Source organism: Scyliorhinus torazame, chromosome 21 (assembly GCF_047496885.1).
Source record: "Scyliorhinus torazame isolate Kashiwa2021f chromosome 21, sScyTor2.1, whole genome shotgun sequence".
Lineage (NCBI taxonomy): Eukaryota > Metazoa > Chordata > Chondrichthyes > Carcharhiniformes > Scyliorhinidae > Scyliorhinus > Scyliorhinus torazame.
Window position 1 is genome coordinate 13,387,100 of NC_092727.1, and position 16,484 is coordinate 13,403,583.

General features: G+C 51.6%; 1 protein-coding gene across 2 annotated transcripts in view; it reads right to left on the minus strand.

Moving 5' to 3' along the window:
• The window catches only part of c2cd2l (c2cd2 like), a 137,774-nt gene that overhangs the window by 34,856 nt on the left and 86,434 nt on the right, over nucleotides 1-16,484 (minus strand). For both annotated transcript variants that reach the window (XM_072486521.1, XM_072486522.1), the window contains exons 2-3: nucleotides 9,068-9,163; nucleotides 337-456 (exon numbers count right to left, since the gene is read on the minus strand). In XM_072486521.1, coding sequence (XP_072342622.1) covers nucleotides 337-456; nucleotides 9,068-9,163 — 216 coding nt within the window. The remainder of the gene's footprint in view (nucleotides 1-336; nucleotides 457-9,067; nucleotides 9,164-16,484) is intronic.

Below are 16,484 nucleotides of genomic sequence, written 5' to 3' on the forward strand. Positions count from 1 at the left end.
AGAGTTTTTTTTCTATTTACCCTCTCTCTTCCCCCTTATCATCTTGAAGCCTTCAATCAAATTACCTGATTACTGTCTAAATTCCAGGGAATATGACCCTAGTTCTGTGGAACGTCTCCATGTAGTTTGACCCTTGGGAGGCCTTACCGGGTTTACCGACTTTCTCCAAGCTTTTTGTATCTTTCCTCAGGTCTGGTGTCCAGAACCGCTCACGGCGACATCAAATTGCCATTGAGATCTCTCTTGAATGTTTGCACAATGAATAGGAGCGCCAATCCACTTATCAATGTTAGCAAAGACCAATCACTTATCCCAACAACATGATGCGCTGAATACCTGTGCTTTCAGTGGAGCCAAGGTCACCTGGTAGGAATCCATGGAAACGGCAGCTGGAGACTGCTGGGTGACCGACACGGGGAACTGAACTGCATCCACCACCAACTGGCAGCACAGAACCTGCAGCAAACAAGATCCTTCGTTAGCAATCAAGCTCTTTACAATAATCAGAGATTTCACTCCGCATTGCCCTTTTTCTGAACATTCTTCTCTGCTCACAATTTAAAATTCCGACCATTCTCTTTACATTCGAAGCAAAGTTGGCATGAGTAGCAGCTTGGGAGCCCCACTCGTGAAGAGAAAAATCAAAACTTAGATTTATACCTCACCTTTCATCACCACCGGATGTCTCAACGATCTTTACACCCTTGGGAGCGTTCGTCACTGTTATAATGTGGGAAACAGCAGCTAATTTGTGCACAGCAACCTCCCACCTGTAGTGATCTGTATGTGCATGTACATAAGGGGTTAACGTGTAATCAGTAGCACCAGATGATCACTAGAGGGCCGGACCAACAGGAGTATAAAAGCAACCGCATTGTGTCTCTCGCGCTCTCTCTTTCGGGTGTACTGTGACCAGGACAGGAGTGTCAGATTAGCTCAGATGGTTAGTGTAGTTAAGCCTAGTTACTGTAGTTAGATCTTGTTGACCTTATCACTAGTATCAATGTTAAAATAAAGAACTCACGCAATTATTGTTATAGTTACTCAATAAACCTTTATGAAAATGAAAATCGCTTATTGTCACGAGTAGGCTTCAAATGAAGTTACTGTGAAAAGCCCCTAGTCGCCACATTCCGGCGCCTGTTCGGGGAGGCTGGTACGGGAACTACTTTAGTCACTACTGGATGAGTTCAAGTCTTCTTCATCGAGATTCAGAAAACCTCATCAGCAACCAAGGTTTGAGTAACACATATTACACTCCATAGTATATCAAAACACACGAAAGAAGTGTAATAAAAGATGATATAGGAGTGTAATAAAAGACCACCAACAGCAAGACGATAACCATCAGGTAATCGGTTTGAGTGATGCTTATTGAAGGGTAAATATTGGCCAGGACACCGGGACTGACTCCCCTGCTTTCCTAGGATTTTCTAACCTCCACCTGAGAGGTGCCCACAGGGTTTAACTGAAGTCAGCAACTCCAACACCGCGGCACTCTCTCGGCGCTGCGCTGGACCGGACTGTCAGCTTGGTTCATGTGCTCAAGTCCTGGAAGTGGGACTTGAACCTGCAAACCATCTGAGCCACAGTTGACACACCCTTGAATATGGAAAATGCATTACAATGGACATTGCTTGACGTCCCCTTATCTCCTGGCTTCACATCAGTTTGATTGTGTAACCCGAAGATGGTCCCATAACAACTGGTATCTGACAATCCTGCAAACAACTAGTCTGTACTAGATTGTACTCGCAAGATTGACGATGGTGTTTTGTCTGAAGGGACTTTCCAAATGCTGCTGTATATAACATTTTAAGCTGATGAGAATGATAGCACCAGCCGCTCACACGGAAGGTAAACAACGGCATGGTATATTCTCAAGATCAAGACTGATACATTTTTGGATACTGAGGAAATTAAGTGATATGGGGATCAGACAGGAGAATGGCGATGTGATAGAAGATCATCCATGTCCTTATAGATCTGGAGCAGTCTTGAAGCGCACAATGGCCCATCCCAGCTTCATTTTTAATGTCATCTTGTGTTATGACTCGTTGGGTTTAAGTTCTACTTTCTCCGTAGTTCGTTGGATAATGCACTCTTTCTGATTCATTGCAATGTTCTCTGGACAAGAAGTTAGAGGTGAAAAAAAATCAATGAGGTGTCAAAAATAGTTTATTCAATCCTTGACACCTCGCCTTTAACAATGAGGGGTCAATTGACTTGATGAAGGAGTTATTAAGTCCACACCAAATTGTGAAGTTCCACTTATCCCTTTTGAACAACCCATTGGAGCTCTGACATTCAGAATATGAAGGATAGTTATCAGGCACCATGGCCCTCATTTTTCGAAATGCGTCCGCGCCGACTTCGACAGGCCTGCTGTCATTTTACCCTCGAATGAGCATTGGTTGGCAGCCGGCGGGACTCGTGTCCACGCTTGGAAGGAAGTCCCTCCTGGGAGAGCTGACAGCCAACCTGATTGGCCAACAGCTGTCCAGCCCATTCAGGCACAGGGCTGCCGTATCCAGAAGAGGCAGTTGCCTGGGACTAAGTGCAGGGAACCGGTGTGAGCTAAGTGGGAGGTGCTCCTGGGGACGGGTGATGCGATAACTCGCAAGTACCTTAAGGGGTGGGAACAATGAACTTCCCCGAGGACCTTGCAGAATATGAACTCCCGTTAAGGGTCTATAAAGCCAGGCAGTTAGACACCGGCAAGGAAGCCCAATTGGGACCTGCTGTATGATGTACAAAGGAGTTATTGTAAATCAACCACATTTCATTGGGAGGGGGGGTCAGTCAATCTCATTGCAGGTGCTAAGGGAACGCCTGCCTGCACAGTCTTTCACACAAAGATACAAATTAGGAGCAGGAGGAGACCACTCGGCCCCTCGAGCGTGCTCCGCCATTCAAGAAGATAACGGCTATTCGGATTGTGACCTCAACCCCACATCGCTGCCGAACCCCGATACCCTTTCACCCCCTTGTTAGTCAGAGGAGACTTCAAACCGCAGCCCTGTCTGATCTCTCAGGTGAACGTAGTACCATTTTGAAGAAGAGCTGGGGACTTCTCCCCTGTGTCCTGGCCAATATGTATTCCTCAACCAACATCATTAATAGTGTATCATCTGATCATTATCACATTGCTGATTCTGGCATCCTGCTGTGTGCAAAAAGCTGTTGCATTTCCTAAACTCTAACTGTGACTGCACGCAATCCATCTGCAGAAGGCTTAGGGCCGTCCAGGGATTGTAAAAGTCTTTCTTTATCTTTACCAGTTACTATTGTGCTGTCACGGGGATAGTTTTCTCTCCGACCTGATCCAAAGTCTTGTCTGCCCTTTCATTTCTCTCAAGGCCATCACCCAGGCGATGGACATCTTGTTCCGTCCATCAACTTACCATGCTCTGGACTTCCGGTTGCAGCTATGCGGAGCTAAGTCGCACATTCGGCAGCTCCCGCAAAAAACGGACTTTTGGGCTCTTTTCAGGGCCCCCAATGGCATTTTTTCGATGTTTCCCGCTGTGGGAAGGAGATTGCAATAGTTCCCCGGCAGTATATGGCTTTTACCAGGAGCGGGGCGACTAAAAAAATGGTGGTGGACCCGAAGAAGGTGCGAGGGAAGAAGAACAAAATGGCGGCGGGCGGGGACCAGACAGCGTGGATGCAGTGGGCGCAGGAGCAACAGGAGGGTATCCAGCGCTGCTTTATGGAGATTAAAGCGGACTTGTTTGAGCCGATGAAGGCTTCTATTGATAAGCTGCTGGAGACCCAGACGGCCCAGGGGGTGGCGATCCGCGAGGCCCGACAAAAGATCTCCGACAATGAGGACGAGATCTTAGGCCTGGCGGTAAAGGTGGAGGCGCACGAGGCGCTCCACAAGAAATGTCAGGAGCAGTTTGAGAAGACGGACAATCGGTCGAGGTGGAAGAAATTGCGGATTCTGGGCCTCCCGGAGGGGCTGGAGGGGCCGGACGTGGGGGCCTATGTGGTCACCATGTTGAACTCGCTGATGGGAGCGAGGTCCTTCCAGGGGCCCCTGGAGCTGGAAGGGGCCCATAGAGTGCTGGCGAGGAGGCCCAAGGCTAACGAGCCTCCGCGGGCGGTGCTGGTGGGGTTTCATCGGTTCGCTGATCGGGAGTGTGTGCTCAGGTGGGCCAAAAAGGAGGGGAGCAGCAGGTGGGAGAATGCGGAGGCTCGAATATATCAAGACTGGAGTGCGGAGGTGGTGAAGAGGAGGGCCGGGTACAACCGGGTGAAGGCGGCGCTGCACAGGAAGGGGGTGAAGTTTGGCATGTTGCAGCAGGCGCGACTGTGGGTCACCTATAAGGACCGGCACCATTATTTTGAGTCACCAGAGGAGACGTGGGCCTTTGTTCAGGCCGAGAAGTTGGACACAGATTGAGGGTCGGGATGGGCATTTGGGGATTGCGGTTGATATGTTACTTTTTGAGGGGGGGTCCTTTGCTCTTGTTTTTTTCTTTCTGGTTTGGTGAGGGTGGTTAGGGCGGATTGGGCACTGTTTTGGTTGGGTTGGAGGGGGGTAAGCAAATGGAACAGAGGTGGATGGCCGGCAGTGTGATGGGGCCCCGCGGGGGAGGGGCAGGCCCGAGTCGGGGGAGAGGGGACTGGGCCTGTAAAAGGAGCTGCGTCAGAGGAGGCGGGGCCGGGTAGGTGGTAAGCGCGGGCTTTTTCTCGCTCTGAAGACTGGAGGGGGCGGGGAAGCGAGGGTTGTTTCCCGCGCTTGGGATGGAAAGGGGAGGTGCTGAGCCTGCGGATGGGGAATGGAAGAGGAGGGTGTGTCACACAATGGGAGGAGCCGAAGGAGAGGCGGGAGTGGCCGGGGTCAGCTGACTTGCGGAAGTGCAATGGGGGGAGTAAAGCAGCTAGGAGGGGTCCTAGCCCCGGGGGGGGGGGGGGGGGGGGGGGGGGGGGGGATCGAGTTGCTGCTGCTATGGTCAAGGGGGAGCTGGAGCGAGTGGGCGGGGATCGAGACGGGGGTCTGCCGCCGTGGGGAACGGGCCGGGAGTGGGGTGCGGGCGCGTGGCTGGCCGAGGAGGGGTTTATGGCTAGTCGGCGGGGGAGGGGGGCGGGTAGCCCCCTGATCAGGCTGATAACCTGGAATGTAAGGGGACTGAACGGGCCGGTCAAGCGGGCCCGCGTTTTCGCGCACCTGAAGGGGCTGAAGGCGGATGTGGTCATGCTCCAGGAGACACACCTGAAGGTGGCAGACCAGGTAAGATTGAGGAAAGTGTGGGTCGGTCAGGTGTTTCATTCGGGGCTGGATGCCAAAAATCGAGGGGTGGCGATCTTGGTGGGAAAGAAGGTGTCATTTGAAGCGTCGAGCATTGTGGCAGACAATGGCGGTAGGTACATAATGGTTAGTGGTAAGTTGCAGGGAGAGGGTGGTACTGGTCAATGTGTATGCTCCGAACTGGGACAATGCGGGTTTTATGCGGCGCATGTTGGGTCGGATCCCAGATATGGAAGTTAGGGGGCCTGATAATGGGGGGATACTTTAACACGGTGTTGGATCCGGCACGGGATCGCTCCAGGTCTAGGACGGGTAGGAAGCCGGCGGCGGCTAAAGTGCTGAGGGGGTTTATGGACCAGATGGGAGGGGTGGAATCTTGAAGATTTGCAAGGCCGAGGGCTAGGGAATTTTCATTCTTCTCACATGTCCATAAGGCTTATTCCCAGATCGACTTTTTTATTTTGAGCAGGGCGCTGATAGCGAGAGTAGAGGATACCGAGTATTCGGCAATAGCCATTTCGGATCACGCCCCGCATTGGGTGGACTTAGAGCTGGGGGAGGAGAGGGACCAGCGCCCGTTGTGGCGTTTGGAGGTGGGGCTGTTGGCGGACGAGGAGGTGAGTGAGCGGGTCCGAGGAAGCATAGAGAGATACCTGGAGGCCAACGATAATGGGGAGGTCCGAGTGGGGATGGTATGGGAGGCGCTGAAGGCGGTGGTTAGGGGAGAGCTGATCTCCATTAGGGCCCACAAGGAGAGGAGGGAGCAGAGGGAGAGGGAGAGGGTGGAGGGGGAGATGGTGAGGGTAACAGGAGGTATGCGGAGGTGCCTGAGGAAGGACTGTTGAGGAAGAGGCGCAGGCTCCAGGCCGAATTCGACCTGGTGACCACCAGGAAGGCGGAGGCGCAGTGGAGGAAGGCCCAGGGGGCGGTTTATGAGTATGGGGAAAAGGCAAGCCGGATGCTGGCGCATCAGCTTCGGAAGCGGGACGCAGCTAGGGAGATCGGGGGAGTTAAGGACAGGGGAGGGAGTGTGGTGCGGAGTGGGGTTGGCATCAATGGGGTCTTCAGGGACTTTTATGAGGAATTGTATCGGTCCGAGCCCCCACTGGAGGAGGGAGGGATGGGCCGTTTTCTGGACCAATTGAGGTTTCCGAAGGTGGAGGAGGGACTGGTGGCGGGATTGGGGGCCCCAATTGGGCCGGACGATTTCCCGGTCGAATTCTATAAAAAATATATGGACCTGTTGAGCCCGTTGCTAGTTAGGACCTTTAATGAGGCAAGGGAGGGGGGGGCTTTGCCCCCAACGATGTCCCGGGCACTGATCTCCTTGACCCTGAAGCGGGACAAGGATCCCCTGCAGTGTGGGTCTTACAGGCCGATTTTGTTGCTAAACGTAGATGCCAAGGTGCTGGCGAAGGTCTTAGCCACGAGGATTGAGGATTGTGTGCCGCAGGTCATCCACGAAGACCAGACGGGGTTCGTGACGGGGAGGCAGTTGAACGCGAATGTGCGGAGGCTTCTGAATGTTATCATGATGCCGACGAGGGAGGGGGAGGCGGAGATAGTGGTGGCGATGGACGCTGAGAAAGCCTTCGATAGAGTAGAGTGGGGGTACCTGTGGGAGATGCTGAAGAGGTTTGGGGAGGGGTTTGTCAGGTGGGTCAGGCTGTTGTACGATATCCCGATGGTGAGTGTGGCCACGAACAGGAGGAGGTCTGAGTACTTTCGGTTGCACCGAGGGACGAGGCAGGGGTGTCCACTGTCCCCCCTGCTCTTCGCACTGACAATTGAACCCCTGGCTATGGCACTGAGAGAGTCGAGGAACTGGAGGGGGTTGGTGCGGGGTAGGGAGGAGCATAGGGTGTCGCTCTATGCGGACGACTTGCTGTTATATGTGGCGGACCCGGTGGGGGGAATGCCAGAGGTAATGAGGATCCTCAGGGAATTCGGGGATTTCTCGGGGTACAAGCTCAACATGGGGAAGAGCGAGCTGTTCGTGGTTCACCCAGGGGACCAGGAGAGGGGAATTAGCGAGCTCCCACTAAAAAGGGCGGAGAGGTGCTTCAGGTATTTGGGGGTCCAGGTGGCCAGGAGCTGGGGGGCTCTGCATGGGCTTAATTTCACAAGGCTGGTGCAGCAAATGGAGGAGGAGTTCAAGAGGTGGGACGTGTTGCCGCTGTCCTTGGCGGGTAGGGTGCAGTCAGTCAAAATGACGGTGCTCCCAAGGGTTTTGTTCCTGTTCCAGTGCCTCCCCGTGTTTATCCCGAAGGCCTTCTTTAGGCGGGTCAACAGGAGCTTAATGGGGATTGTGTGAGCGCGAGGGACTCCGAGGGTGAGAAGGGTGTTCCTGGAGTGGAGTAGAGATAAAGGGGGGCTGGCACTGCCCAACCACTGTGGGTACTACTGGGCCGCCAATGCGACGATGGTGTGCAAGTGGGTGATGGAGGGGGAGGGGCTTGCAGGGAAGAGGCTGGAGACGGCGACTTGTGAGGGTACGAGTCTGGGGGTGCTGGCAACGGCGCCGCTGCTGCTCCCTCCAATGAGGTATACCACGAGCCCGGTAGTGGCGGCTGCCCTCAAAATCTGAGGGCAGTGGAGGCGGCACAAGGGGTAAGTTGGGGCCTCAGTGTGGACCCCAATACGGGGGAACCACCGGTTCGTCCTAGGGAGGACAGATGGAGGGTTTTCAGGGTGGCACAGGGCAGGGATACGAAGGTTGGGAGACCTGTTTGTGGACGGGAAGTTTGCAAGCCTGGGTGAGTTGGAGGAGATGTAGGGGCTCCCCCCGGGGAACACCTTCAGGTATCTACAGGTAAGGGCATTTGCCAGGCGGCAGGTGGTGGAATTCTCGCGGCTGCTGCCACGCGCGGTACAGGACAGGGTGCTCTCGGGGGGGTGGGCGGGAGTGGGGAAGATCTCGGAAACTTACCAGGTGATGCAGGAGGAGGAGGCCTCAGTGGTGGAGGTGAAAGGTAAGTGGGAGGAGGAGTTGGGAGAGGAGATTGAGGAAGGGACGTGGGCAGATGCCCTAGGGAGGGTGAACTCTTCATTTTCGTGCGCGAGGCTTAGCCTCATACAGTTTAAGGTGCTGCACAGGGCACGCATGACCGGCACAAGGATGAGCCGGTTTATTGGGGGTGAGGACAGGTGTGTTAGATGCTCAGGGAGCCCAGCAAACCACACCCATATGTTCTGGGCATGCCCAGCGCTGGAGGAATTTTGGAAGGGCATAGCAAGGACGGTGTCGAGGGTGGCAGGATCCAGGGTCAAACCGGGCTGGGGGCTCGCAATATTTGGGGTGGCAGAGGAGCCGGGAGTGCAGGAGGGAAAGAGGCCGGTATTCTGGCCTTTGCATCCCTGGTAGCCCGACAAAGGATTCTTGTTCAGTGGAAGGACGCGAGGCCCCCAAGCGTGGAATCCTAGATCAATGATATGGCAGGGTTTATTAAGTTGGAGAGGGTGACATTCGCCTTGAGTGGGTCAGTACAAGGGTTCTTTAGGCAGTGGCAACTGTTCTTAGACTTCCTGGCAGAATGGTAGACATTGGTCAATGGCAGCAGCAACTCGGGGGCGGGGTTACTTTATTTATGTTTATTTACACTGGGGGATCTGTGGGGGTGTATATATTTGCTATGTTGGCTTTGTGGTAAGTTGGGGTGTTAATTTATCATTTATGTACAGGGGGGAGGGGGGATATGGAGGGTTGTTTTTTGACTGTGTTTTGTATTTAACCCTGTTGGGTTCCTTTTTCATTTTGTTATTGATATTCTGTGAAAACCTTAATAAAAATTATTTTTTAAATAAACTTACCATGCTCTGCTCGGATTGATCCATACAAGCCACTTGACTGATGCATGCCGTGGATGGTAGCTTGGGCCCTTCTTCAAAGCTGATCTGTACAGAGCTCTGGAACAGAGAGAGATTGTGAGTCAATGAAGTGTGCAAACCACTGAGCAGAGACCACGGATTCACAGAGCATGGCCAACAGCTAAAACACTTGATTAAAACCAATGGGAGGAAATCCTGAGAAAGGAATATCTTCCAATTTCATGGCTGTTGAAGGGTTCCCTCCTTTCACTCCTGTCAGCCATGCCTCAGCCTCTCGCCTCTCAGTCTCAAGATTTCAGGTTCAAGTCCCACTCCAGGACCTGGGTACAAAACCCAAGGCTGACACTCCAGTGTAAGACAGAACAGAAGCACAAAGGGACTTGGGAGTCCTTGTTCGCGATTCTCTTAAGGTTAATGTGCAGGTTCATTCAGCAGTTAAGAAGGCAAATGCAATGTTAGCATTCATGTCAAGAGGGCTAGAGTACAAGACCAGGGATGTACTTCTGAGGCTATATAAGGCCCTGGTCAGACCCAATTTGGAGTATTGTGAGCATTTTGGGCGCCGTATCTAAGGAAGGATGTGCTGGCCTTGGAAAGGGTCCAGAGGAGGTTCACAAGAATGATCCCTGGAATGAAGAGCTTGTCGTATGAGGAACGTTTGAGGACTCTGCGTCCGTACTCGTTCGAGTTCAGAAGGATGAGAGGGGATCTTATTGAAACATACAAGATACTGCGAGACCTGGATAGAGTGGACATGGAGAGGATGATTCCACTTGTAGGAAAAACTAGAACCAGAGGACACCATCTCAGATTAAAGGGACGATCCTTTAAAACAGAGCTGAGGAGGAATTTCTTCAGCCAGAGGGCAGTGAATCTGTGGAACTCTTTGCCGCAGAAGGCTGTGGAGGCCAATTCACTGAGTGTCTTTAAGACAGAGATAAATAGGTTCTTGATTAGTAAGGGGATCAGGGGTTATGGGGTTATGCAGGAGAATGGGGATGAGAAAATATCAGCCATGATTGAATGGCGGAGCAGACTCGATGGGCCAGGTGGCCTAATTCTGCTCATATGTCTTATGGTCTTATGGAGTGTGGTGCTGTCTTTTAAACGAGACGTTAAACTGAGGCCCCTTCTGCCGGGGTGACAGAGGACATGTTCCCATTTACAGAACTTACCCGCGTATGAAATAACAATGCACCAAAGCAGAAAGAGGTCCAGTAATGCAACAATCCACTGTTGTTTATTTAATTCTCCTGAAAATTGCCCTTTATTTAATAATAGTCATTGAACATCGACGTAATTCATTATAATGTTGAATCACTTTGAGACGTTTCTGGCAGATGCGATGATAAATCTTCATTTATCTCGCACTTTTTCTTGTCTGTGACATGAGGGAGGGAACAGAATGATGCTATTAGATGTGCAACAAAAGGTCAACTCTGTAAATTGTGAAACTTAATTCAATTGGTCCGGTAATTTGTAAAGACAATCATGAATGTTCTTTAGGGCGGCCCCTGTGGTCCTTCTGACTCTCGATGCCCACAAGACTACGACGGGATTTCAGCGTTTTGTGCACAATTTTCCGAAAAATAAATGCCTGGAATTTCACCCTGGAGCAGTGCTGTGCAACCTGCGGCCCAGGCACGCGAGGTCCACCTGGGTTCCGAGTGTGGCCCACGAGACATTTTGTTGACCGTTGCCCACGCGCAGAGTTGGCACATTCCGCTGATTTCCGTCCGCGTAGGTTTTTTTCCTACCGGTATGACTTAAGTGGGCCGGAATTCTCCGTCCATTCACCCCGGCGGGATTCTCCAGACCCGCTGCAATGAATGGCGATTTGGCTGCGTGCCTATTTCTCCAATCTCGCTGGCAGCGTTGGCGGGGCGAACTCGGATCAAAGAATCCTTGGTGTGATACGCTCATAAAGTCAGGGCAGGCCAGGTTCTAGCACAGAACGTTGACTTTGTGAGCCCTGCCCTGAATCGCCGTCCACTCAAAGTGTAAATATTTTTTTTTTAACCATTTGAAGCTGATTACAGTGCTATTAATATAGAAAACGCCTAATCATTCATATAATCGGCTATGAAATAAATATTCAGCGCATATTAAATGTATTTAAACTTATTCGAGGATCGTAGTTAGTGAACAAGCCCAATTTCAGTCTGCCCACTGAGATTATGTCTCTCATGCGGCCCACTCACCAGCCGAGGTTGCCCATTATCAATTAATACTGGCAGGCTACCTGTGCAGGTGTCAAAGTGAAGACTGATCATGTTGTCCTCTGGGCACATGTGCATGTACTTTCCAGCGGAGTCACTGGAGATGGAGCAGCAGCTGGAATGATGGTGCAGTGGTAATGTCACTGGACTAGTAGTCCAAAGTCCAGACTAATGCTCTGGGGACAGCGGTTCAAATCCCACCACAGGTGAAATTTAAATTAAATTAACAAATCTGGAATTATAAAGCTAGTCTCAGTAATGACGACCATGAAACCATTGACAACTGTCATTAAAAAAAAAATCTGGGTCACTAATGTGAAGTAAATCTGCTGCCATCATCCAGTCCGGCCTACATGAGACTCCTGGACCTACACCAATGTGGGGTTGACTCTTAACTGCCCTCTGAAATGGTGTGGTAAGCAACTCAATAAATGTTGACCTTGCCAGCGATGCTCACATCCCCTGAAAGAATGAAGCAAAACATTACTCCGTTGAATATTTATAATCAAATCTACACCTCTCACCACAGACTGACTCTGTGAGGCCTAACTACAATAGGTTAATCAGCTCTTTTTAGCGCTCTTATCATTTCCGAACACGAACGTGTTCATTACGCCACCAAGCTACTGAAATGAAATGAAAATCGCTTATTGTCACAAGTAGGCTTCAAATGAAGTTACTGTGAAAAGCCCCTAGTCGCCACATTCGGCGCCTGTTCGGGGAGGCGGTTACGGGAATCGAACCGTGCTGCTGGCCTGCCTCGGTCTGCTTTCAAAGCCAGCTATTTAGCCCAGTGAGGAATGGGGGGGGGGGGGGGGGGGGGGGGGCAGGATGGTGGGGTGCTTGGTCACGGGTGGAAGATCACAGCATTTGGTGAAGTGCGAAGGATGTGGAGCGGGACTTTAGGATAGGTTGGGGTGGGACAGCACGTTGGCGCAGTGGTTAGCACCGCAGCTTCACGGCGCCGAGGTCCCAGGTTCGATCCCGGCCCTGTGTCACTGTCCATGCAGAGTTTGCACAATCTCCCTGTGTTTGCATGGGTTTCGCCCCTACAACCCAAAAGGTGTGCAGGGTAGGTGGATTGGCCACGCTAAATTGTCCCTTAATTGGAAATAAAATGAATTGGGTACTCTTAAATTTAGATTAAAATAAAAGGCTAGGTTGGGGTATTGGAGGAATCCAAATGTAACTAGTTGCGTGGGCAAATCTGTTGTTCTTCTTTTGTGCAACTAAAACCCCACAGCCAATCAAATGGAACAGCAGAGGTATATGCCCACATTGGAGGGTTAGCTCATTCTTTTTGGGTCACCAACCCTCCCAAGGTTGGCCCAGAGTCCCCGGCAATCGAGGCTCAATCTCCAAGACACTGCTGCGTCCAACCCTGGAGATAAATCATGGGGAATTTTAAAACGATTGCTTCCGTTTGAATTTTCTTTGAACATTTCTCCTCACCAGATAGAAAGATTGAAAATAGGAGGGGAAAAAAGGTCGATTGGCTGACGCTCAAGCATCATCCATAGGTAATTTAATTTGATGTCTCCGTGATTTTCCTTACAGGCTTTTCTCAAAGTCGTGTTCAGGAGATTAACCTTCAATTCCTGAAGATTCTGGGAAAATCCTGGAGCGGTGGCAACCCCTCTGTTGAGCTGACACAAAGCTCTATCTCTTGAACTGCATTCATCCATCTGAATAGATAATCTGGGAACTCTCAAAGCCTGTCAGATCCACATGGAATTATAGGGCAACGTGGATTAGGCATTGCAGGTGCATGGATATCCTGGAGGGTTGCGGGGCTACAGGAGAATATTGAGATAAGGAGGAGAGAGGCCATGAAGGGATTTGTGAACAAGCAGATATTGCTTGGCTGGGCGCCAGCGGAGGTCAGCGAGCCGAGGACATTAAAACAGACCCGCGGCAACTACAATTAATCTTAATCAACAAATTCTAAGTGGTAACAGGATGTGCTGCTCTCTCAATGAAAGTGCGCCACGATCTCAGCCATAGGGCAGCAGGGTGCAGCAAGCGTTTTAAGACAAGGACAACATTCCTATAACATTACATATAATCGACTATGCATGACATGGTATGGCATTTATCGACGGCAGGAGCATAGTGACCTCTAGCATTGCAGGCCTCAAAGCCCAGTCCCTCCTGTTGACATGTTTGCTCGTCTGGAGGGGTCTGGAAGGTTGTTGAAGATTGATCTCAGTGCTAAATTCTAAACTGAAACATGGAGATCTGTCGATGTCAATCCCGAGATATCCATTGATAAGCATGAAGAGATTTTGGGCAGACTATCCTTGCTTAATACGGAACAATAATGCGGCGATGCATCAGCAAACTGTTGACTCTGAGATATTGGGGGCAATTTAACGGAAGGGTTTCTCAGTATCATTTCGGGTGGGTTTGGTGGTGTGTTTTTCGTTGGCTGTTTCGGTGCGAGCCACACCTGTATTCACCCACACTTAGTCAACATTGGGGGCTTTAGGGGAAGTTTCTCACTGGTCTAGCCCACACTTGGAACTTTTTTCAGCAGTGGCGAGTTGAACTCACTGGCCAGACCGGCTCCTCAGAGATCGGGCAGCCATCTTGAAAGGGAGCCACGATCTCTAAATGAGCTTAGTCCCCCCACACCTTCCACCCATGGGCAATGTCACCCCACCCCCCCCCCCCACCACCACACACACACACACACACACATGTGGGCATTTTGACACACCTCCCCAAGTGAGGACAACCCGCTATAAGGTCACTAAGGGCCCTTTTCAGCCATCCCTCCCCCTTTTCAGGCCTCCCCAGCCCTCCTTTCAGCCTCCGGCCTTTCAGAACCCCCACCCTTCACATCCCCCAATCTTTATGAAGCCCCTTCTTAACCCACCCCCATCCCCCTTTCATGGACATAGACCCCTCAGTGGACATGGACATGCCCCCCCCTTGGCAGTGCCACCCTGGCACCGGGTCACATTGGAACAGCCAAACTGGCACCCCTTCCAGTCTGGCAGTGCCACCCAGGCACCTTGGCAGTGCAAGGGTGACAGTGCCAAGGTGGCACTGCCAAGAGTCAGGGCCCATGAAAGGAGGGTGGCGGTTGAAAGGTGGGGGTGTGCAGGGCAAGTAAGTAGGTGCCTCTGGGAGGTTGGGAGAGTGATGGGTGGGGGTCCTGGAAGGGAGGGATGCTGTAAGTGTGTGTGGGGGGAGGGGGGGCGGAGTGTGACATTCCCAATGAGTGGGTACTGTGGGGGAACTGACAAGCTCACTTAGAGATGGGGGCACCCTTTCAAAATGGAGGCCCGATCTCGGAGTTCAGCTCCCCAGTGCTAAAAGAAATTCTACGGGTGGGCTAAACCGGGGACTCGTGAGAAACTCCCCAGGGACCAAAAAAGTGACGATAAGTGTCATTGGATAGCGGTGGGGAACTTGCTGGAAACTCCCTGAAAAGCCCGGCACAAATTAACTTCGAAATGTTTTGGGAGAATCGCGCCCAAAGTTTCAAGTCCATGTGACCCTTCTGCAGAATAGTTCTGAAGAAGGGTCCGACTCAAAATGTTAGGCGGGAGTTTCTGGTCGAGTCCGTCCCAAGACCAGAATTTCCCACCCGAGGTCGATGGGCCTTTAAATGGTCCGTCCAATTTTCTGTCCCGCCCGCGACTATTCTCCCGACAGGCTAGACCGGAAAATCTACCCCGTTAACTCTGTTTCTTGCTCCACAGATGCTGCCAGACTTGCAGAATTCATCCAGCATTTTCCGTTTTAATTTCAGATCCCCAGATCCCGCAGTATTTTGCTTTTATTACTCCTTAAATCGACCTCTTTCACCAGGTTTTTGGTCATGTGACGTAATATCCCCTTGTGTCCCCCGGGATCATATTGTTTTACAATGTTCGTATGAAGCACCTAACATTAAAGGCGCTATGAGACTATACGTTGTTGTTATGGGGATCTGTCACCCATTTGTCCGGAAATTCAAAGACTAGTTAGGGGAGCCAGGTGTTAGGCTGAACTCGCTAAGCAAATAAATGAACCTCAACCTTGTTTGGTTAAAGAAACCTGCACTGCAAAATTGAAAATAGAATCATGGCATCCCTACAGTGCAAAAGAGCCTATTCGGCCCATTGAGTCTGCACTGGCTGTTGGAAAGACCATCCCACCCAGGCCCAATCCCCCGCCCCATTCCTTTTAAAAAATTATTTTTATTAAAGGCATTTTGCACATGTACCTAAAAACATCAGAAGACCACAAAACCACAGGAACAAAGAACACAGGCTCACAACATCCCCCGAAACCAAACACTCCCCGCCCTCTTAATTTCCCCTTCCTGATCTCCCTCCACCCCCATCCCCCCCACCCCAGCTGACACCTTAATTCCCCTTGAAAAAATGCGAAACAGCTTCCACCACGGGTGAACCCCTCCTCCACCCCACCATAAGGCGAACTTGACCTTCTCCGGACGCAGGAACTCTGCCAGGTCGCTCCCCCACGCCGCCCCGTCGGCGGCTCAGAGTTCCGCCAGCACAACACGTTGCCTCTCCGGGCTATCGGGGAGGCAAAGGCCAATACATTGGCCTCTCTCTCCACCTGGACTCCCGGATCTTCCGACACACCGAATATCTCCACCTCCGAACTTGGGGCCATTCCTAACTCCCAAGTCTTGGACATTTCATCCGGGAACCCCTTGCCAGAACCCCTTCAGCTTCGGACATGCCCAGAACAGGTGGACGTGACTCGTGGGCCGTCCCCCCCGCCCACCGCCCATCCCTATCCTCTCCCCGCCCCCCCCCTGCAAGCACCAGCTCATCCTTGCAACTGTCATGTGGGACCCGTGCACCATCTTAAACTGGATGAGGCTTAACCTCGCAAACGACGAGGACGTGTTCACCCTCAGCAGGGGTTCTTTCCACGTCCTGGCCCTCACCTCCCCAGCCAACTCCTCCTCCCATTTGCGCTTGACCTCCTCCACCAGAGCTCCCTCCCTCTCCATCAACTCTCCGTAAATGTCTGACACTCTCCCCTACCCAATGTCAACCTCATACATCAGCTTGGAGATTCCAGAAATCTTCTATGTCCCAGAAAACGGAGGAATCTGGGAACATTCCACGAGAATACCTGGGCATCTGGAACATTCTTCAGTCTCGGAATGCTCACTGCGAGAGCTGTGCAAGGAGTCAGCTGTCAAAGGACTA